Genomic DNA, 24,268 nt, shown 5'->3' on the forward strand with positions numbered 1-24,268 from the left:
ACGAGTCGCCGAAGTGACCCACGTAGGTCGCGACTACCCTTCTTTTTTTGCTTTTTCATATTTTTCCATACCAAGTGACCGGGCGCACAGCAGTTACCGATAATTAACGACAATTATTCAACGTGCGATTATGATTACCGCTTTGGATCTTATACAGTAACGCAAGGAGAATTATAAAAAAAAAAATAATACAATACAATTCACCGCCGTTAAATATCCATTGACTCAGCGATGCAGAATGACAGTTACTTGAACGTTCCTATTTCACAGAAATAATTATTCGTACTATTCATAACGACTGCGATCTTCCCTGCAACAACGTTAAATTCATAATTAAGAGTCACCTAAATCCAAGAGAACAAAGTATTCGTCGTGTGTCAATTGAAAAGAAAGAAAAAATAAATAAAGAATCCTAAGCGCGAAGGTACTGTTGTAAAAGACGGTAGAACTAAATTCTAAAGTCTCCCTGTTGGGTCTGAACGGTACTCAGTGAAGTATCGAGAGTCCGTAGGGCCCCGTAGCAAATATTCTGAACCTAAAAGTGGGTGGTGCATCCCACATATTTTAATCGAGAAAGGTAAAGGACGTTACGAAAAATCTTCCAAGGATAAAGGGGAGCCATAAGAAGAAAGAGACAGAGGGGTCCCAGTGTCAGGTATAAGTCGAGGTATGCCCATCGAGGGGCAACAGTGGGGCCCATGGGGATCCACCTACGCCTACTTTTCGTTCTCCTCTCGGGGCATGAAGCCCTCTCCTGCACCTCCTCCCTTCTCGCACTCGTTCGGTTCAGTTCCCCTTCCAACCGGTGTCCAGTTATGTTGCTGTGGCGAATGCTGTTGGCTACGCCGCCGTCCGTGCCGAGTCCGACGCACGATTTCAGTCAGTTGCACGCATCTCCAGGTCGTTCCCGAGAGCCCTGGAGAGTTCTAGTGACATCCTGACTAGTGTCCAAGTGGGTAGTGTTAGCAGTGAACGTGAGAATATTGGGTATCTTCACGTGCAGAGACAGAACGTAGCCTCCTTACGAATTCGGTGTGCTTCCACCAGGTGATCGTGAAAACACGCCGTTTGAACAGTGAGCCGGACTTACGAATGATTTTTAATCGAGAAGGAAAATCTTGAGAGAACGACAAGTTCTTCACTTTCAAAATCAAAGATGTCTGCTATATCTGGCTAGAAAACTTTATGGGAGAGTACCAGAGAATGAGGATCACGGTGAGTCTACTTGTTGCGATGTTCTGCCACCGGGATGGCCGCACCTGCCATATTGAATCGGTATTTTCGTTTCACCTCGCGTACGGACACTCCTACTGCGCGACGAGTTCACGAAGTTCTGCGGTCCACTGAAAATGCAGCGGAAGAGAAAAAGCATGGCGTGTCTTAAAGTGACAATGTTGTATGTTAGTTTCGTGGGAATAAAACGTAACCCTAACCTTTTTTCGAAATTGATACTCTAGTGACTTTTTCGAACCTGGGGAAAAATACTCGGCTTCTTTCGCCTCGTTTATTGGTTTATTTATTATCTCTCGCAACTGACTCTCCGTTGTCAATCCACCCCTCAAGCCATTTTCTCACGTTTTCATCAATTTCATCAGAGCAGTACTTTGTAATATCGTATTTTTAGATTTCATTCCGATTATCGTTCCACATCGAGCCCAGTTGGCTCCAGGTAGCACTGTACTCGATAACGACCCACGCCCCAAGGTATAAGGCGCTATCTCTTTTCTCTCTCTCTATCTCTTCCCTTCCCTTCTCTTTCTCTGTCCCTCTCTCTCTTACTCTAGTGTATTCTTCCCGCAATAAAGTACTGTACTCTATCTGCCAGAACGATCACTGTTACTTTAAATCAAGACACCGCAATATCGAGATAGGACCATCGCGGCTCTTTAAATGGACATTATCTCAATATATACATATATATACACATACATAAAGTGCATAACACTTGTTAAAAAAAAAAAGAAAGGAAGAGCATTAAAGTCAAGGACAAAGTTTGCCGACAATCTAAAAAGGGACATTTTAGATCGTCCTCTTGGACAGATGGACATGAAAAAACGAAAATGACACCGGCAATTTCCAAGTCTGCACGTTTAACGAGACTCGCTTCTTAAAATATGTACATGGACAACGAGGTTGGACTTTCAGGTAAACAGATGAGAATTGCAGCAGATATATATCCAAACTGCAAAAACGCTAGCCATAAGTTACGAAACATAACCTAAAAAAATTTTATTCAAACCCGTTCGACGACTAACGCCGCGGTGTTTCGATCCGTCAAAAATGCCTTGTACGATACCGGAGACGCAATTTCGGAGGAAAATAAATGTTTAACAAAACGATACTGGGTTCACGGAGATTTCAATGCCGGCAACATACTCTCTGAAGATTGTGCCGGTACCGAATGACGTATCGACATTGAACAACCGTAATTTCACCCACCAGTGTAGCAACCTCCAAAGACCTCGATTCAATTCGACATCATTAGGAATCCGTCATCCTTGAAGGCATCCATACGGAAATAAATAATTTTCTTCCGCATTAAGTAATACTCGGGGCAATTTATTATGCGGATGACTTGTTTGCCTCATACTATGCCGGGGAATCATCGAATCTCGGGGTCAATTATTTCCGTTGTTACGACCTTTTATAATTAAGCGAAATATTCAGTAACTATTTTTTTTTTAATTCAAATAATTTATACCCGCACTACAGGCTACTCAGTCTGAACGATCTGAACGTAGTTTTACTGTAAGAATCGAATAGGCTAACTTCAGGGCTGAATACAGTTATCTAAGAATATATATATCTTTATCCCATAAGAAAGTACATATTAAATGCCTTCAGGCAGTGAACTGCCACTTTCATTTTCTCATTACTCGAAAACGAGGGCGAAAAATAGGAAAAATCTGAAAAATCATTACAATATGGAATAGATGTTTGCTCGAGGAAATTTCCGTGTTTATTCGGACTGACTACGGAATTTTAATATTATTTACGGTATCTGCTTTGAAAAAATTACGGAATTCATTGCTATTTGAAAACATGTATTTTAAGTGGAAAAACTTATGCACTTTATACGAAGACTTTACCTTCGATTATATTATCGTGTGTCGTAACGTAATTGCTCGATCTAACAGGTCGAGGAAAATTTTTTCCAATATTTCGAAAATCTCGTAATTTCAAATGCCTCCCGGCATCCATCTGGTCAAGCTCAAAATAGAATTACCGTCTGATCACGTAAAATCGTATACGCAGATGATTCGCTACAATGATAAATGGCAAAATTCCAGTTAAAGGCATTTCATTGATCATTTCAACGATTAATTAACATCGTTCGTATAAAGCATCGATAATGGCTGCCGTAAACAATCTTTTTATCATCATTTATAAACTTTCAATTTTTTACTCACATGTCAGTCCGTCTGCTGCTGGAGGCATTAGTAAGATAGGATTATTGATTTTGAGGTTAGGTGAGGGGTAGAATCAATGCTTTCCACCCTTCTTTAATATTTTCCATCTTTTTTTACCAACCCACCCTCTTTTACCCCTTGGATACCTTTCGACAGTTCCATTTCAAGAAAATTGTCAGAGTTGACTTTTTCCCCCCTTTTTTCCCAAAAATTCGTTAAGTCACGCAAATTTTTGTCTAAAGAGGACAAAAAGCACGTCTGGAATCAACAGTAAAAACTGGTTTTCTTAATTACAATTAAATTCATTTGATATCCGTTCGACGCGTAAACAACACTCGAATTCGTCCCAGTCGTCCCAGTCGTCCTAGGAGTTAAATATCCACGGAACAACATATATCAATTTTCCACTTCACGATTACTTTTTTTTTTCCCCTGATAAATATTTAACACTCAATTTCGACGTGACAATCTGTAAACAAATTTTTAATCAAGGACCATGCACAGATTCGATGATAAATTATTTTACCCAGCGATTCGCTCGTGGTTGAAATTATCCAAAAAGACGGAAAAATACCGAGGATATACATGACACGGAAAATCGTAGCAGGATTGCGTAAGAGCACCGACGATTGCCCGACGATAACCATCACGTGCAATTTATCATTGTTAATGGGAGGTTGCATTGTAACTCATAGGATAACGATTCCCAGGATGAAATAACACATAAACAACGAATCGTTATGTCATTTCGGTATTGGATATAATTTTCTGGTAATAAGAGTGAAACAAAAGAAAATGGAAAAATATTGACGCGATATTCGAGTTACGTTAAAAATTTTTCACTCCAAAACTCGTTTCACTCCAATAAGCTCCACCTTGACCGATGAACGATTAATATTCCATTGCCTGAAATTCCAACGAGAAATCAATTAGCCTTTCTATGCAGAAAGTTGATATCTCGTCAGGACAACGACGTTATCCTTGAAGTCAACCTTACGTAAGACTCGAAGATTCTCTCTTTCTTTTTTTTTAAATGAAATATATTGCCTGTCGTTCTGTTACCTGAGTGCAGTGAATTTTTACAGTGAGTTTGTGACGTATTAAGGAAATATTTAAAGAGCCTGGCCCATCATTAAGGTTAATCCGCCTTGGAGATAAACCTTAAAGGTATGTCTATATACATTAATGAGATTAAAGAGCCACAGAAGTATATTCGATTGAAAGAATTATGAAAAAAAAAAATAATTTTTTTTATGGGGAAATAAAAAAACGATTTTTCGAAATGTCAACAACAAAAATTATCACAACTACGAAATCCGGCATATAATTATTTCTTTGAACTTTATCGAATTCTCGAGATATGTCAATTTTTTTTTTTTTTACAAATAAAAAAACCTCATACGAAGCTCCTAAAGACTTGCGCAATTCGACCGTTTCTAATAGGATTGACGTTGCCAAAATTTTCTTGTCTCGCTTGTGTCTTTATTTATTTTTTTTTTCCTCTTTCTCTTTATCCACCTCGGCTCAATTCGATACCCGATTAGAACTTGCAAACACGAAATTCCAATGGTCGTTACGTAACATCGCCAAACGTCCAGCATTCGCAAACAGTCGAAAGGAGAAACCTGCGTTTCTCTCTGTTTGTCCTTAGTTTCCATAATTTTCGTCCCAGAAAAACCAAAGGAAAACAACAAAAAAATCCATCTCGTCGTTCACCACCGCAAGACTATTGTTACCTTTAACGGCAGTAAAGAATGACATGTTTTTCAAAGCGTTTGATATATTACCTCGTTAACCAAAAAAAAAAATTCTAAAACTGTTTTTTAAACTGGAATTTTGCATACGGCAATTTACATATCTCAATTTATTCCCGTAAATATTCAAAGGCTGGCGATCTTATGATGGCCTAAAAGCATGTAGAGGCGACAAAAATATTTAAAAAAAAAAAAAAAATTACACAATATTCATTTTCATGACAAGTGCATATATTTTCACTGATAAGTCCTCTGATCGCTCAGTATCCGGCTATGAACTTCCTTGCACATTCTTATAGCTCCTAGAAGATCTATTAACCCACTCCCCCCCCCGCCCCTCCACTCCCCCCTCCTCACATGAGGGGGATTCACCAATTTGCCTGATTGTCAGCTCGGGTCAATTTCATCAGGAAAGGTTAGCAGAGTCAGAGCTCACTTGGTTTTCTCACATATGTGACATACGTGTATCCTCCGTTACGTGTTCCACATATGTGAACTAAATATATATACAGTATATTAAAACACATACCAATGCTTGATTGTTAAATTTAAAAAAAGTCAATCGCACGTTCTTCAAAGATTTATGGATCAGATCGAACGTCACGTATGTATATTTTAGCGAAGTTAGTCTAATCGATAGGTGGATTTAAAAAAATTAATATCGGATCATCATACGACACAGATATGTCTAACGGTGACATTGATAACTCGTATAGGTTTACATATCAGCGGAAATATATAGACTTTCCACCTAAAGCCGATCCCTGAAATAGCTAATTACGTAAATCGGATCGATATATCCCATTGTCATTGGATTCCATCGCTAAAGAATAATTAATAATGGATTTCCCAGAATAGCTTGCCAGCGCGTTGAGAAACTGGTACTGATGGCTCCAGGTACCCTAGTGGATTCGATTTGCAAGCTTACTCGAACCTCTCAAGGAAATCGTAGTCTACTTCGTTGTCAGTATATGGTATACGTATAGCACGAAATTACGGTACACGAAGAGTTATAGTGCATGGGATATATTATTATCCATTATTACGAGGAGGTATCGGCTATAGAGTGTAAAGTTTTCTGCACTGCCGTAAAATAATTTTTCTCGATTATTGCGCATAATTTAATCTGCATTTCCCGGTCGGTTATCCAAGGAGCTACTGATGAACCAAACCTAACCTCACGTGACTACATCCTCAGCACGTTTCAGAGCTTTCGCAACGTTTTCACGCAATCCTGAGATATGTGTATATACGCCGGCATGCGTGGTTACGCATGGCCGAGTATATATATATAATGTCAAATATAGGATGGTGCAAAAATATAGTGTTGACCGTGTGACCGAATCGTGAAATAATTTTTTTTTTCTATTTTTCTAAATATACTTTTTGAGGTATTAAAAAAAAAATGATTAATGTACTTTTACTTGTTATTGGACCATAAGGTATTTGTATGCTGTATGTGTGATTTGTACGGTAGACTGAACTGACCCAAAAGTATCTATTTCGTGGCAAATTAAAGAGGCCCCTTTCGAAAATGAGAGATAGGGAGTGGAAAGTGAGTTGAAAATTTTAAGAAAAATATCGAATTTACGAACGATGATTAGCGGTCCGTATCTAATAAAAGTATTACGGTGAATTAATTCAAAAATTTTTTTTCTCAACGAGCGCGACCACGCGAAGGCTCTTCTGCCGTAAGTCAGAGTCGTTTAGTATGTGGAGTATTGATAAAAAAGTGCATCGGATGCAATTTTTGTTATCGACATAGATAACAAACGGGGAAAAAGGATGATTGAAGAATGTGAAATATTAAAATAATTTTGATAAAAATTAATTCTTCCCGGTATTTTATGATTTTATTTATCTCCGTGCCGCAGTGCTGTTCGTTTGAAAAACCCTGTAGGCCTTCAGTTACTTTCGAATCACCGTGTAGAAAGTATCTGCGTAGGTACAGGTGTCGACGGCCATGCGTCCCAGGCCGTCTCCACTCTCCTGAGTCCAGTAGTTAATGCCCGACGGTAGCCAGACGGCACTAGCACTGGTAACTCAGTAGTCAGTAGTCAGTTGCTGCACAGACACGGCGTGCGCAGGATCGTTCGTTTAGACTACAGACTGTTTCATACAGAGTTGTGTTTCTTATGCAGAGCATTTACAAAAAATAAAATGTTTAAACAATCTACTCGATTTGAAATCGTTTCGAGTGTCTGGTGATGGTGAAGAATTGTTGCAATTTTTTTTCTATGAAAACGAAAATACATTTTCTGCGCTGACTTCGTCCCGTTTGTGTACCTTAGCTTGTGCCTCGAATAGTTTCACAAGAATTTTGAGTTTTTTTTTTGATCGAAAATAGATTTTTTTATGTCCCGAATGAAACTCGGACCTTATCTCAAAGACAAGGTAGGTAATATGGATTTTTCAACGTAAATAATTCCAATGTCATATCGGTAAGAAAAAAATTAATAGCATTTTTTATATGAAATGATAATAAATTTTTTTTTTTTTTTTTCAAAAAAACATCATGTAAACAAACTTTTTTTGAGTACGTGACTTTGCTCGCGTTCATTCTTTAATTCCTATTTAATGCGTGTCTACTGATAACAGCTAGTATTTCCCCGCAAGAAAAAAAAAAAAAGAACAAGACTGACATCTACATTCCAATGATTAGACACTCGTAAATGATGCCGGAAGCCGACGTGAGCATATGCATAGGTCGGCATAAGATCGCGGAATTCCCATTTGGCCTTGTCGCAAGTTGCAAAATAATGGCGTGAAAAAAAAAACCGTAAAAAATGACAACTGGTAGATAAAAATTTTGAAAAATGCAAAAAAAATTTTAAAATTCTCACAATCAAAAAAGACGCGCCCAGACGCCGTACTAGGTTTTGAATACGAGTTTTACAAGTCTCGGGTCCCTTGATACTCAGCATAAAGAAATCCACGCGTTAGAATAGTCCAGGATACATGAATATGTAATAGAACCAAAAATAATGTTTACATTCTCCCGGACCAATCACAAATCTCCAGTCTGCCGTGTCAGCCGTAATGCTCGTCTGTCAGAGAATCTTAGCACCGTGTATAAATCAACCCGACTTCACACGATTCTCATTGTGATTTGCCATATATACAAAGCTTTCAATTCCCGCTGTACAATATTTCGACGTTTCAGGATCTCTTTAAATTTCCATCGCACGTTAAAGCGTTACGGGTTGTCGTGGACAACAGCAAGATAAAAAAAAAAATCACCATAGCTCGAGATCGTGATAAGTTCCGACAATCCGAGGATAAGAAATATTTTGAAAACTTAATAAAAAAAAAAAAAAAAAGAAAAAAAAATTCACGTCCATACACCATTTTCCTAATCGGACTCGTGGTTAACGGTTCTCTACTAATTTTATATGTAAACCACGTGACGTCAAATTTTTTATTTGACGAACTTATTCGACCTGTTATTATGATTATTTGCAATTTTAAACATACGTAACGTCCCGCACGTACGTAAAAAGCTTCTTATTGATTTTTAAATTAATAACTGTGTCGGACTCTTTTACAAATTCACATTTTTTCTGTTTTCTTTTTTCAATTACTTCGTAACCAGTCCTAAGCGGGCATATGTTGGTTTCGATTATTTAACCAACTCCCACCTTGTTATTATTTTGGCCAAGTGTCTTACGTCAATTCTCCTACGTCGGTCCAGACGCACTCTTACTCCTATCAGTCTTAACGTTAAGTAACAGGCAGTGGATTTCACAGTGGGGATGTATGATCCCCATGTAAAACGTACAGAATAGTTGGGAATGTCTCGTACAGAATATCTGACTGAAGTAATTGTGGCGATTGGTCGATATAGATTTTAATTTTTTTTTACCGGCTTTGGACACCGGTTGGACGAGATGTAAAAGTGAGGTAAAAAAAGGTTATATATGATATTTTTAGAGTTTCGAAGAAATCTGATAAATTTCCATACCGGACGACTTTATCCGCCGGTATAATCTCGATGAATTATACCAGCTCTCTGTATCTCGCTACTCGGCCAAAGTTCGGTATACCTATACTGGAGTGAAATAAGACAGCTGGAATATGCAAATATATATTGGGTTGTAACATAATGAACCTCAGTTATAACCATAATAGCTTTTTACATAGAACCCAAATTATTTATCTCACGACCCACTATCCTCGTCCAAAATCATTCGTTTACCCTAATTAATTTCTTTTTGGAATTTCACTCGAATGCAAATTTTTTGTCGATTCTCTTGGGCGCTAAAATTGTATAGCTATACAGGAATGTAACGTGTGTTCTTGTATTAAATTTTTTTTTTTTTTTTACAATGGCAAAATACCGAGGCGGTCGAGTATCGTGTCGTATATGAATCAGCGATGACTAAGTCGCAGAAACGCTCGAGAGGCTTTGAGTTGGTTTCGACCTCCCGTGCACCGGATAAGATTTATGGAGTTGAAACTTCAGCGAAGATACACCGAGTCGGGTTGATACAGTTTTTGAGGAAAATTTTGAAAAAAAAAAATTATATATTGGGAAACGGAGGGGTAGAAAAATTTGTGGAGTGTCCGACAATAATGTTTGGATATTTGCATATCGTAAAATCGGTGAAAGCAGCCACCCGTAATTGTTTCCCTGAATGCCTGTGCAGTTGTGGAAATAAAGTGGCAAAAAGGTAGCAGCGATATCCTGCGATAACTATCCATTCGTTTTCCGGTGTGAAAGAGCCTTTACGGATATACAAGTATGATGTTGGTTGCGAATAAGAAAAGAAAAGAAAAAAATTAAACTTCCCCAGGAAGTCGTTGCTTCCATCCACAGTCGGTTCTGCACTTTCTAACTTACTCGAAGTCTCCTTCCGTGCCAAGTAGGTAGTCCGGATAGTCAGACATTTCGCAAAGGGTGCAGGCGTCACGACGCGTGACGTCGCCTTTGGCTAAGTACACTGAATAACGATTTACTCTGCGAAAGAAATACGGAGGACGCGAGGAACATCCCTAATGACAAGACGTTCCTGTCAGGTGTACATGGCCTGGTATAACCGAGTCCACTAACGTGCTAGAAGGGACAGGATAAAGGAAGAAGAAAAAAGAAGAGAAGAAAAAAGAAATTTACTTTTCCTGTCAGGTGTCGAGTAGAGAAAAAAAAAATAAAAAAAAATAGACGTCGACCGTAATCTTAAGATCCTTGGAAAAAAAAAAAAAAAAATTACAAATTACAAATCAGTTCGCTAAGTTCTGTGAATGTACTTATTTGCATATATATATAAAAAAAAAAAAAAAAAAAATTCCCGGGTCGAGTCCGATTTAACGAGAATATCCACAGAGTGCGATTGGATTGATAAAAGGAAGAAAAAAGAAAAAATATTTTCTAATCTACGGAGTCCGTATTAGAAAGTGATCGAGCCGATGTGTCTAAGCGACCGTGAAATTAGACTTTTGAATGCGAAGAAATGCGACGGTGCATTAGAGCGCTTGAAGTCTCAACGGGCTACCGAGACCCATGACCGCAGAGACTAGAGTCCCGTCCGTGAAGCTTAATGACACGAATTCAACGAGAGTTAGCGTGAATGCGGTATGGCAATTATAATGGGGCACAAGATCCCAGATAGACGTATTCGTGAGAACGTCTTCTCGTCTACGGTTTCCGTACTTCCTTCCTTGAGAAAGACGCGACACCCCATTCGAGTTGGACTTGACGCGAACCTCTGGTTGATGCGCCGGGACGAAGTAACGGCCGTTGTTATCTCCATAGCTACGCGCCAGGTATAGGAGACCTCGTACGAGCGAAGTATAAAACGACCAGGAACGAAAAGTAATCTTGACACGCGCTTAAATTGGCGAATTATTCAATGAACGGCGGATTAAAATAGATCGGTCGACGGGTAGGCCTTGCAAAGTCCGTCGTATGGTTACCCGTGCATAAAGTGGTTTAAAAATAGTCCTCGAAAACAGCAACGGCCAGCTGTCACGGCTAAGGGAAATATATCTATAAACATTCATCCTTCTAATAAAATCATCTTGTTTATACGGACTCCGACGTTCTCGAGCTTCGTATACGTATATGTATGGCTGATACGAAGTCAGTGATAAAAAAACTTATACCGGTAAATAAAGGAACCACATCCTGAGATCTTGACGACTTTCTACCAGTACGTGTAACTGGGCCGTAACCGCCAAACTTTTTTTCGCGTTGAGCCGCAACTTGTTGCTTCTGGGTATTGGCGCGAAATTTGAAAAAAAAAAAAAAAAGAAAAAAAATCTAAATAGTCCAATTCACAGAAATTTGACAATATACCTTTGTCCGGGGTATTGGGGGTAACTTTGGGATATATAGCAATTTGATAATGGGGCTGAGATAAATGCCGAGAAAAATGGCGGCATTAACGAGCCACGGACACAGTTGGTGTAGCAGGCCATTGACTTCTGGAAACTTTCGCCGCTTTCATATGGAGCAGCCGTGTTATGCCGTGCTAGCCTATATAGACGTGAAGGCTGCCCGCAACGAGCGAAATTGTCTCGGAGGAAAATTCTTACAATAAAGGCAGGACGTGTCAAGAGTGGCTCGACGCCATTTTTCTCAGGCAGCACGTCATCAGGAATGGCTGCCGACAACGGAACGTTTTAGCATACAATCCTGAGAGAAAACACATGCACGTTGCAATATATGTATATATATATAGACCTCAAATTTTTTCATATTATTTAAGACATCTTCTTTTTTATATTCCATATATTGTATATATTAATTTGCAACAAGAAAATTTTTATTTCTCGAACTTAATTTCGCTGTCAAAAAAAAGCCACTGTTACTCGATATACACAGACAGACTGACAGACATCCAGAAAGACATATACTAGACTTTCAGTAACGGGAGCAGCTGACATGGACTACCTCTACGGTACTTGTTCTGCATTTCAATATGCAACACGCCCATTACTTATACGTAGTTGCAATATACCTATAGATAGCTAGATATGTGGTATTTACCTATACGAACCTGACCGTCCGTATTTACGTGACGCGCGTGTACGACTGTCCTCACGTATCTCGTACCGTTTGCACGAATACCTATCGGAAAATATGGGTCGTTCGCAATGCTATAAAATCGTTCGTTGCGCGCTCCGTTATTGCAGAGCAGCAAAGAGTTCGAAAGGCTCCGTAGAATAACGAATGATAAACATAGAAATTTGACAGTTCCTAAACGCGCAGATCTCAAGTGGTAGATTTAAACGGTTGTCATGCGAACATGCGATGATAATCGTACGTAAATAAAGGCAATAACGAAAAGTGTTAATACATATGATATACGCTATATCTATAATACCCCGTAAATTCAAATTCACTAGACGGCACTGCGTGTCGGTATTAAAGGTGGGAAGAATTAAAAAAAAAAAAAAAAAGAGACTAACCTACCCAGACGCTTGAACCTCTTTCCCATATCTATATATACGGATATTCGATAAAAAAAATTGTATCAAATTTTTGTCGCGAAATTTTGCAAAACGAAATTTTTTTATATGGTCCGCGTACGGTAATTTTGAAACACCCTGTATGTTCCGTGTCCTCTCTTCGCGCAATAGCGAGCTCCTTATGCACGCTTGTAATTATAAATGTGCGTCTATAAGCAGTGGAATTAAATCGCAAAGGTGAGGAATGTAGTTCGCTCTTATGCGATAGAGCCTTGAACCTGCCTACATAAAAGAGGAGGACGAAGACAAATAAACATACGAGTCGCTATCGGAATAGAGATATAAGAGTCATGCGGTGGCCTTGTTTATAAAAATGGTGGTTTATCGGGGGGGAAAAAAAATATACTGGGACCCTTGGGTCCTGTTGTATTCTTAGGAAAAAAAAAGAAGTATAGAAATCCCTTGTCCCCCTGTATCCCTATCTACATACCTCTTATTGCGTATACAGAGATATCGAAATACACAACAGTCGGCTGCCGCATCTTTTCTCTATACTTTATCTGGGATAAGCAGGTCCCTCAGGGTAAAGCGCACGACGACACGGAGTGCCGCTAATTAAACAACCGGTACTTGTTTACGAGTCTTTAATTAATACCTATATGTATAATCGAGGGGTCAAATCGTTAAGGTCTGAAACATTAAGGCGCTTTCCAACTAACGATTTCGTATGGAACGAAGAGGATGGTATTGGTATAAAATATAATATATAGGTTGTGACGTGTTATCTCACGATACGAAAATCCGAGAACTAACCTACGTCACCTTTGGCCGTCCACCCTTTCGGTCCATGCATGCCAGGCGGTCGCCAGCCAATTCTTTTTTCATCGGGAACTGACGAGTCTGTACGGCCCTGGGAGTTGAGGTGGAAGAGTCTGAACCTCGCAGAAACGAGAGGTCTGACTGAGCCTATCAGAAAAGACGGTAGCTTAAGGGAGCCTTTTGAATTTTGAGGTCGTCCGATATCAGCAAATGCAACTGGACGCGCGGACGGGAGCGAACGGTTACGGAAATGCGCGACCGGTCAGGCCGCCAGGTTGAAGTATAGAGGGTCGGACTAAGCGCCAGGCAAATAGTGCCGGAAACAGAGAGCAACTGGTCGAGAACGTAGCAGACCGAACAGGAGCTATAAAATCGAAATCCCTTCACCAATTATTATATTGGGAGAGTACTCACCGGAGCTGGTTCGGCTGATCCCCGAAGCCCGAGAACTGCATCCAGGGGACACTCAGTTGCACAACACTGCACCTCAACACTGCACCTCCGAAACACACGCAGAAAATCGATAGGATTTCCTGGATATAGCGAGAGCAACGCGAGAACTACGCAAGCGAGAACTTCCTGTACCGTATAGGAAACGCGGCTAGAAAAACTGTCAACAAACAGCCCGAGAGCGCGAGGCAGATCGAGGCACCCCGATCGGTGTCCCAAGACGAACTGCTTTGACAATAGGCAAATTCGAGAACTAATAATTCTTATTGGTCGGGATCCTTATAGCCGATAACTCTCATCCTTTTCCTTGACTCGTCCCTTTAAACCGAGATCGTTCCTCAGTTAATCGGCACGTAACAACTGGAGATCCTCCACGGCCACTTCCCCAGGTCATCGCACCCTTAACTCGGGTCAGGGGGTTCCTCCCCTGCCCTTAATCATATACAAACTATATGTATAAACTACATATAACTTGGATTAATTTTTTTTAATATGAAAAAAATCTTATGTACCGGGTGATCATTTAATACCAACGAATTCGTAGTACCAACGATCTACTTCCACCGATGTGGATTATCGCGTTTACCGAGAATCCACCAGGCAGTCGCAGAATTCCCATAGAGCCACGAAGGTTATGCCGGACTTCTATGTTACCCACGGACCACAAGGCTTCCGGTAGAAACCGAGATTTCCGCTCGGCGTGAACCGGCGATAAAGACTTGTGCCTTTGTAGGTATATACACCAGTCCGTGGTTTTCCTTGTACTCGAAATCTATGGTTGCGTGCGATTTTAAATGTATTCACTGCGTATGTCTTTGTTTTAATTCTTGATATGCCTATCGCGAGCGGACCATCTTGCTTTGCGCAAGAGGACGGGACGAGTAGTCGGTGAATTTATGACGAAGATGATGTACGTAAAATTTATTTATTAAGATGCGAGATTGTTGTTTAACGGCGGCGGATTGCGTGGAGAGAATGAAAAATTTTGCAAAAGTTCTCGAGGTTACGGATGCATTGGAATAAAGAAAATTTGTGTATCCAACGTCTTTACGTCCGTCCTTGTCTCGCGCAGGCGAACGCCCATAAGGCCCTCTCTCTCGCTCTAACGGCGGGTATAGGGAAAAGGACAATTTGAGGCATTTGTTTCTCGCAAGCCACTTCGCTAACGCGATACTCTCACTCGTTTGACAGCTGTCAGATTTGACATATGCTCTCTCGGTTTTTCCGACGGTGATGACATTTACGTTTTTTCCGTCGCTGCTACGTGCGAATCAGCTGTATCGTTTATCGCCCGATTTTTATGTGCGTCCTTCGTTGGCGTAGGAATTGATAAAAAATTAAAATGTTCGGAAAAACGTATTTTCGACCGAATGGCTTTCACCGAACAGGTGCCTCTTTATCAATGTCTGTCGATACGAACACGATTAGGCTATTAGGTGCGAAATAAATTTACGGGGACTCGGGGAGGAAGTATATAGAGTGACGAGAGAGACGATGAAAAAAGAATTAAAGTGGAATTATGAAATTTAAAATTTTTCGATATATCGGATTGAGTATTAAAAGAGAATTTTTTTTTTCAGAATCTTCGATCGGAGGAGTAGCGGCAAACAAGAGGATATAATATATTGAAGCAAACAGGCTGATGCATTTATTGGAGATGCTCACACTGTTGTGTACTCTGACGAATTAGTAAAACCGTTTACCAGAGTGCCGAGTTACTAAGAGTAAACAAAGTACTGATAAGTGTCATCGTCACGTGATAACGTTTCTCCTTCTCTATCTCCGCCCTCACGTTGGGAGTAAATGATACTGGAAGGTGTGCAGAGTCAACGGCCAGTAGGCGAGTCGTTTACGCAGTTGTCAGTGTGAACGGAGCTTAACTTGGCGTGACCACCAGTTCGGCCATTCAGTTTCCCGCGACTGACGATGTAGAACGTTCGCGGATCTCGCGATGGCAAGATAGCCCAAGAGGACATGGAGGATTAGCCTGAGGAAAGGAGAAGGAAAGAAAAGCGGCTGATAGAGGAAGATATAAGATAGTGAAAAAAAGTTGGGAAAAAGAATTTTGAAAATTGACTGTCTATCAAAAAAAAAATATTTTGAATTTCGCGGCATAGTCGAGCTTCGAGTATATAAGTAATACAGCAGGGCAGTGAATTATGAAAATGATGGGAGACGTGGTAGCAGCCCCGGTCGATGATGGGACTACTTCCGGTCAGCCTGGTTCTACCAGTAAAGAATTTGGACACAAGACCCTCAGGTCCTTGAAGAGGGGATTGGGGAGACTCTGGAGGAGACACAGGGGAAACGCATCCATTACCGAATACGATCCTTGCTACAAGGTTGCCTATCTTGGAAACGTGCTCACTGGTTGGGCCAAAGGTAAGGAGACTGTCAACTCTCTTTTTTTTTTCATCCCATATCAATTGATACCAACTATCAGATGGTCGTGCGAAGTTGGGATCTCTTTGATTAAATTTAAAAAAACAGAGTTCCAGTTTTTCGAAATAGTTCTTTGAGTTATAGCTGATGGCCATTTCAGTGCTAACTGAGTACCCTGATGAAAATTTTAGAGCTCTGCCCCACTTAGTCCAAACCTATGGCAGCGCTAGGTTAAAAAATAGGTGGAACCGCCACAGTGTTACTTTCCGATGAGTTCCGAACAGGTTCCAGGATTGTTCTCTCTGGTGCTCAATGTTGGAACCATAGTTCCGGTCGGAACTATTTTTTAGACAATGCTGGAAGCTGGAACCGCAGCGCTGCACACCTCAGTGCAGACAGGCAGGGGGTGCTGGATTCCAGTATTGTTCTGCCTCGAGTTCCGAACAGGTCCGAGACAGTTCTAGAACCGATAATTCTGACCAAGTCTGTGATGTATTTTTCTCCATGAAAAAATTGGTTCGTGCTAATGGGGAACACAAAAAAAATGTAGATACCAGTCACCAGTTGGTTCTTCCCGAGACGAGTGATTGGATCATGGTATTTTTTGGTTTTGGGCCCAAAAAAATAAAGGCGCAAGCAGAGTATAATGGCGCAGGGACGCTCCTAGTCGATAATTCAGCCTGGGGACAAACCGGTAATTAAAGCCATTAATCAAACGCTTACGTCGTATGGAGCCAATCTAGAGTCGAGGCACACGAGCAGCGAATCCCGTCCCGGGGGGACCGGAAGTGCGCAGGAATATTTAGCGGGACGATTGAAAAATTCCAACGCGTAACGCAGCACGCTCGTACGGCCGTTCAACCGTATTTTGAATTTCGAATGAAAAACGTGCCGAGTTACGTACTGAGAACAACGAGAAGTTCAGGTCGCCCGTAAGCTTCACCTGGACTTCTTCTGGTACCCAGGATGTAAAATTTATTCGGTGCATTGACCGGACATAGGCGTATCCAGGGTCTACCGGACCTCCTACTTTCTCTGCATACCATAGCCATCGAGACTGGGTCGAGAGCATGTAATCCTCGGACACGACATTACCGACTGAACTTCTTTTTCCTGGCGAACCGATACCGTAACCCTGGGACCAAGAGTATCATGACCCTGATGCACCTAGACACTGGAAATTCGAGAAGGGGGTTACTCCTTGGGTCAGCTGTCCATATCGGTGCTTCTTTTAATTCTGTGTAAACAAGTGCAAGATTTTTTTTGAAAAAAAAAAAAATTGAAATTTTTATATTACCTGGATCTTTTTTTTCAAATTAAACTAATCATTAGTTTTCATTTTTTTTTTGAGGGGGGGGGTCTGAAATCTCCTCTTCCGTGTCGACCCTCTATCAGACCTTAATACTCGGAGGCTTAGCTTTCTCGTGGAGATCAAGTAGAAAGTACTTGCCAGTGTGAACCAGCGACAACTGTAACAAACCGTTTTACATTATTTCCCAGATCCAAAGTACTCGGAAACTTCGTGACGTATGTTCCTTTATCACTGATAATTTATAAAGGGATATTAAAAGTATGAAAATACGAATGGGTCACTTCACGATAAGATTCAGTTTACGGAACTTCTATTATTAGATCGAACATATTTTTAATTACGATTTCTTTTTTATTTTGAGATCGTTCAAGTGTTTTCATAGTAATCGAATTGTTTTCTTGATCGTGATTCTTGTTTATGTCGGGACGTTATCGGGACTGCCCCTTCTTCCTTCTCCATCAGGCAATCAGATATTACTAATGTGAACATTTTAATCGAAAATTTTTTCAAACGTATTCGAGCTCACGTAGTTATTGATTGTATCGATAATTATTTTACGCAGAAATAAAACCGGATGGGACAATGTAAAAATTATCACGTCTTTATCACCGATAACGATCGCTTTGTGGAAAATGAACGTATTGATATTGATAAAGAAATTTAATTAATTCATAACCGGACTGTACCGACTAGACTAAAATCCGGGGATTAGACAAACTTATATATGAATTTACGTAATATGTGATAAAAGTAGAATCGTCTTTGCGAGAGGTAACCGTAAGTCGGATGTTCGCAAAATAAGCCTCTTATCGGCTTACGCCGATTCTAATCAATCCATACGTTATTTCTAGCGATCAATAACGTAGCCAGAAGAGGATTCAATTAGTTGAAGCCGTTTATTACGTAATAGTTACTTTCGACGAATGCAAAAATACTCATATTAAATAATATGAGCTTGTAGTTTTGCAAAAAAAATTTCTTTGATATTTGTATTTCGCGAGAACGTGAATCGTGAAGAAAGAGCAATGCCAAAATTAGCAAGAGGATCGGAGCTCGTAAATAAAATTGACTGAAAAAGGAAAAAGCAAAGAAAAATTTGTAATACGTACAAACATATACAATAATGTTAGCTAACCTGAAAACATCTTCGTGACTCGCCAACTTGTGCAAATATACCGGGTGACCGGTTGACAAAGCACAATTTTTTTGTATAAATTAAAAAAAAATAATTTCCGCATGCGTTCCGCCGACAAAGATAATTAACGGGTCGCTCGAAGATCAGATATACCGTAGAAATACACTGGGTAATTATCAGTGGGATTTTCTTGGTAAAAAAGAAAAAAGAGAGGAAAAATAAAAGAGAAGGATTAAAATAGAATTTCTCAGTAGATTCTCACAAGCAAACACGTGGCTGGATCTTTGCCAATAAAAATACGAATACTGGTCTTTGATGATATATTGAAAAATTTCGCAATTTTTTTTTTTTTCTAATCTGCATTTACCATACTCATGCGCAGGTCTAATCCACGTGAATAAATCCGATATTAATTTAATTCTATTGGCACCTGGGATGTGACACCCTTTAGATAGGCAGGTGCCAATTATTTGAATGACCTAAAATAGACACTTACGTGAAAACTCCGTCGAGGTGATATGACAAATTTTTCCGATGGATACAGAATTCAAGAAGCTTGTCATACTTTGGTAATACGCGGACGGTATGATTCTAGGGGACTTTGTGAAAAGGAGCAAAGTTCTTTATCACTAGAAAAAATTTCAATGGAAACGTACGAGAAGTAAGATTCGTGGAAAAAAAATTATCTTTAACTCTAACTTAAAGTATCGTTACGACGTGACAGACGATATATTTTTCTATTATCCAGTTGCCGACATCACAGTCTGTTATTTTCTTTATTACCGACTGTCGATACTTCCAGTAACTTTCCAGATGGGAAAAAAAAAAACAAGTTTTCTTCCGCGTCCATAACCTGACTTCTTCCTGGTTTCGAATTGCCTTCGGTAAGGGCGGCGAAGTTCTTGCTTTTTCACAATAAATTCATCTCGTCATATGGACACCATTTATCGTGAGATTGCCGTCACGAGTGCTCCAGTTAATTTTTATCTCCAATAAAAATAATCTTTGTGGCTTCTGACAAACGCAGATGTAACTCTACATTATTTATTCACCTGTAATTATTCACCTGTAAATCAGTGACGGCTGATAGATATGAATTTTGATTTAAAAAATCGCAAAATCTTAAGATTCGTATCGTCCGTCAATGTCGCGAGTGACTTTAAAAAATTACAAGTGCCCGGATTAATATGATTTCCGGTACAGGAATCCCGTACGTCCATATATAGTGTAGCTTGGAAAAATAAATTTGACGATATCAACAAAAACACTTGATATCAGCTAATCTCTCAATACATCAGGAACCGCAGTACGAATAACAGGTGCAATATCGAGCATTTTTAAATATATAAATATGTATAGTATTTCCCTGCCAATCCATCAGCCAAACGACGCAGTGGTGAAATAACAAATTGCTGATAGTAATTCAAGCGTAGGCGGCATTTTTAGATACGCAGACCTTCAGCCATTGTTTTTACGAGTCGCCAGAAGATTTCTATAGTTTCAACAAAGTTGCTAGATCCATAACTAAGCCTAGAAGGTACAGTCCGAGAAAGAATTCCTCAAGGATAAAATCTATCGCCAAACGTGTCATAGGTTACAAAGTAAACGTTTGTTTTCGAGTAAAACATTTTTCCACGGCGCTTATACGTATATACATTCTCGCTCGAGAATGTTCAGGAAACTTTTTTGTACGCGAGAATCGCGTTCTCTTGTCGCGCACTTGCGTGTTAGAATTCAAAGCAGTCCTCCCGCTGACGTCAGAGCATCGACATTCGTTTATCAAATCTGAACTCTTGCTGTACCTCATAAACTTTTGTCCCATTGCTATTCCGTTTTGAAATTGCGTCTCGCACGTTGCAATATGGTCGTCGAGGAGCGCCGGCAGCCTTAAGGCGTCGCCTTCGCCTTAAGGGTGGTCGACGTCGACCGACCAACACTGTCTGTAGCTACTTCTGTACCTGCGCCTTCTTCGTGTCTCTAACTAACTGTACTATCACTTCCTGTATCTCTAAATTGGTAAGGCGATCCCTGCCTGACGGAATGGGACTTGCGGAATCGAATTCCAGAACGGAGCGTTATGCGGCACCGAAGAGTCGTGACGCCGATAGTTTTGGACGCTTAATATATAAATGACGTAGTGAGGTTATATAAAGTCAAACGAGAGAAGGAGAAGCTTGATGATGCTCCTTTGGGTAAAACACTTTGGTCGGCGCTATGAACGAAGTTATTGCGCATTTTAATTAATGATTAACGTTTATGAAAGCGTTAAAAATTAATTAATTAATTTAATTGACAAGACGGAATATTGATGTTGGATGATTGTTGTCGTTCCAGGAGATGGATGCGTGGAGAAGCCTGTGTCCACTTTATGGAGGAATTATGTGAGCAGCAGTCGACCTGACGTCACTATGAGACTCACTATCACAAATGGCGGACTCACTGCCACCACCAAGGATCATGGCCTGACTGAATATTGGGCACACAGAGTGACGTATTGCACGGCTCCTGCTTCACATCCTAGACTATTCGTCTGGGTTTACAGACACGAGGGACGTAGGTTGAGACCGGAACTGAGGTGCCACGCTGCGCTTTGCTTCAAGGAGTCGACTGCCAGGAGACTGGCGTCCATCTTGAACACCAGGTTACAGCAGGCGTTGTTGGAATTCAGACGTGACAAAGTCTCTAGACAGAATGCCAGGTATTAATATATTTGTTTGGTAGATGATTTTTCATATAATTTTTCATGATCTTTTTTATTACCTTTTCTTTTCTCTTCTTTGATTGGCTTCCGTTAGACTCTCGCTGGCCAATGCCGTGTATGAGAATCCGTCGCTGCCAAGGAGAAAGATCCTGTTGAGTACCGGAGGGCAGAATTACAGACCACCCTTGGAAAGGTCGAAGAGTGCACCAAAACTGTCGGCCATCGAGGAGGACTCTGTGGCTGAAGAGATAGAGCAGCAACGTCTTCTGGAGGAACTGCGTACCCTGGAGAACGTCGCTCGCAGCTGGCAGGAGCAGGAAGACTGGAGGATAGCTCGTCTAGTGGATGCGTTGAATCGTACCTCTGGAGAGTCTTCTGATGAGAATGGTAGCATATCGAGCGGTTGTGAAACGGCCAGTACAGCCAATAGCGAGGAGAGGGCGCCAGGAGCTGAGGATGCTCATCCTGTCAGGGAGTCAGAGGTCAGGAGTCCTAGGAGAGTCTTCTTCTCGGACGAGGTACTGCGTCCTGGTGCTACGGGACTTAGGAGGAATTCTGAAGGTTCGCCGAACTTTATGACCTGCACCGGAAGTCCGAAGTTTCTGAGTAGCTCGACAAACCGTAAAAGGTTCTTGATCAGGACCGACGAGGAGGAAGAGGAAGAAGAATTGGAAGAGGAGGAAGAGGAGGTCAGGTCGAATGTCTTCGACTTCGAAGAGGGAGAAGACTTCGGCGTTGACGAGGTCGTTGATTATAGACCGAGGGGTGAGAGTCCTAGAAGATTAGAGAACAGTCAGGAAAGAAGATTAGAAGGCGCCAGGTGTGAAAAATATATTTCGAAGAAGGCCGAGGCAGAGATCCTAGAGGAGGATGAGTTCTTCCGGTTGGATTCCCTTGATGAGGAAGCCGACAGCGACGAGAGCGGCTACGTCGAGGCACCACCCAAGTCCTTACTCAGTCAAGAGGAACCTAAGGATCCTTTGGAGAAGGTTGAGAGTATTGAGACAAAAAGTTTAAGGACGAGAGAGAAAGTGGAGAACATGCTGGGCAATTCGAAGACTCCGGACCGGAAGGCCCTGGACCAGAAAGAGTTACAGGACATACAGGAAGCTTTGTGTGAACTCGATTCTGCTGTTGCCTCCGAAGACAATCGCAGGAGACGCGATAAGGATAAGGATTTCATAATGTGCCCAATTTCGGAAACTATTAGGAAACTTGCTAACGCTTCTCTAAAGAGTTCCAAGTCCTTGGAGATATCCACGAGCACCTGTCTCAAGGCACTGAACAATCTTAAGACATCAAAGTCCTTTGACTCATCCATAACCAAGTCCACCTTAGAAGTTCACGAGGAGTCGCCAAGTCTTCATCAGAGAAAGCAGCTATTAGCCCAACAAGGTGTCACCGTGTAACCCTCTAAAGCGTCTAAAACGGGAAAAGAAGCAAATGGAATTGTATACAAAAGAAATAGATCAATCGATCGATAAATCAATAGGTCAATACGAATGGAGGATGAGACAATATACTATGTAGGTACTAGCATAGGAAAAACTCACCTCTCTAGAATCACGCAGGTGCGTAGATCGTTCAAAACGTGAAAAATAAAGAAAAAAAGAAAAGGTGCCGAACTCTGGGAGTTCACATCGCGTGTTATCCACACTGTAAATATGGCGGCCCTTTGTCAGGCGGATGTCGAATAGAAACACGGGGCCTTTAAGCATAAAATTAATATCAGACAAACACTGTATAGAATCTTCTTGAAGTGAACTTTTAAGACTTCTGTATAGTCTATAAAAATAAAACTGTGGAGCGTGAAAAGAGACTTTATACGCAGTCTATAAAGTTGAGGATACTCTGAAAGCGTCGAGTATATTTGAAACGTCCATTATTAGTCGATACATACAAATCTATATATATATATATATATATATATATTTACACACACACAAGGTTATCCATTTCAAACGTACCAGTCAAATATAACAAGTGCCATCATTTATATGGCACCATCTGGCTGTTACGTTTGAATTTAATCACTCTGTATATAAGTGTAGTATAGTACGGTGCACAAGGTATAGTCTATCCACAAGTAAAATCTGTTTCTAGAGGCCATCTATCTGTGCCTTTTAATGCGAAGGCAGTCCCCTAGACCTCAGAATTTACTTACGGGTCGATTTTATCTGCACGCACGCATGCACAAACTACGGGCAAATTGTGTATTCGCCTTAATTTATAATTCAGCTGAGCGTACCTTGATCCCCCTTTAAGTAACGCCCACGCCACGCTATTAAGCACAGAGCGACTGAAGGTTAGACAGTTGCTGGGCCTTATGCCCAAGAGATTATACATAGAATTGCCATTGAGTAGGGTCCCAAATGGAATCGTACTCGAATCCTCAAAGGTGTAATCGCGATCCTGGCGTCCATTGGCAAGACGCATAGCGAAGGAATCGCAATTCGCAAATTCGCGCTAATAAAATCGTGGTCAACGAATAAAGATGATGAAGTACGTAACGGACAATTTTATTTCAAAGACGTTTCTGTAGCACAATCAAAAATAAAAAAAGCGTACACGCTCGCGCTTTCGAGTAAACGCGAGGATTGTAAAAACAAAATGAAACAAAATATATTGAATACTCTGTAAATTCTATTGTGTTTTTATTAATATATAAGACTGTTAATTGTTTTTTTCTGTGTTCCTATCATTGATCAAAGAATAACAATGATCACCACTTATCTCTCTATGTTTCCTGGGTCGTTATCCTTCCTCAAGGTTTTTCTTTTTAATTCCTTACGTGCAGTGTAGGTGGATCGCTGGATGCACGGGATAACGGGACATCGCGTGCACTTGGGGAAATAGTCGAAGTTTGCGAGTTCAAAGTTCATTCCTAAGATTTAGGTC

General features: G+C 40.6%; 1 protein-coding gene across 2 annotated transcripts; it reads left to right on the forward strand.

The window, feature by feature from the left end:
• The first annotated feature begins 811 nt into the window (after positions 1 to 811).
• On the forward strand, positions 812 to 24,011 carry LOC107267706. Of its 2 annotated transcripts, none has more exons than XM_015739706.2 (4): positions 812 to 1,215; positions 15,421 to 16,222; positions 21,004 to 21,367; positions 21,465 to 24,011. In XM_015739706.2, exons 2-4 carry the CDS (start codon positions 16,000 to 16,002, stop codon positions 22,777 to 22,779), a joined length of 1,902 nt encoding a protein of 633 aa, XP_015595192.1. In that variant the 5' UTR covers positions 812 to 1,215; positions 15,421 to 15,999; the 3' UTR covers positions 22,780 to 24,011. The 2 variants fall into 2 exon arrangements, with proteins under 2 accessions (XP_015595192.1, XP_015595191.1); XM_015739705.2 differs by lacking the exon at positions 812 to 1,215 and adding an exon at positions 7,200 to 7,558.
• The last annotated feature ends 257 nt before the right edge of the window (positions 24,012 to 24,268 follow it).

Source organism: Cephus cinctus, unplaced genomic scaffold, assembly GCF_000341935.2.
Source record: "Cephus cinctus unplaced genomic scaffold, Ccin1 Ccin1_scaffold0448, whole genome shotgun sequence".
Taxonomy (NCBI): domain Eukaryota; kingdom Metazoa; phylum Arthropoda; class Insecta; order Hymenoptera; family Cephidae; genus Cephus; species Cephus cinctus.

Excerpts from the sequence above, each read along its gene's own strand:
- LOC107267706 (XM_015739706.2), top strand. The coding sequence starts at position 16,000 with ATGAAAATGATGGGAGACGTGGTAGCAGCCCCGGTCGATGATGGGACT. Across the intron at positions 16,223-21,003 it reads GCTCACTGGTTGGGCCAAAG|GAGATGGATGCGTGGAGAAG; the intron begins GTAAGGAGACTG and ends TTGTCGTTCCAG. Across the intron at positions 21,368-21,464 it reads GTCTCTAGACAGAATGCCAG|ACTCTCGCTGGCCAATGCCG; the intron begins GTATTAATATAT and ends GGCTTCCGTTAG.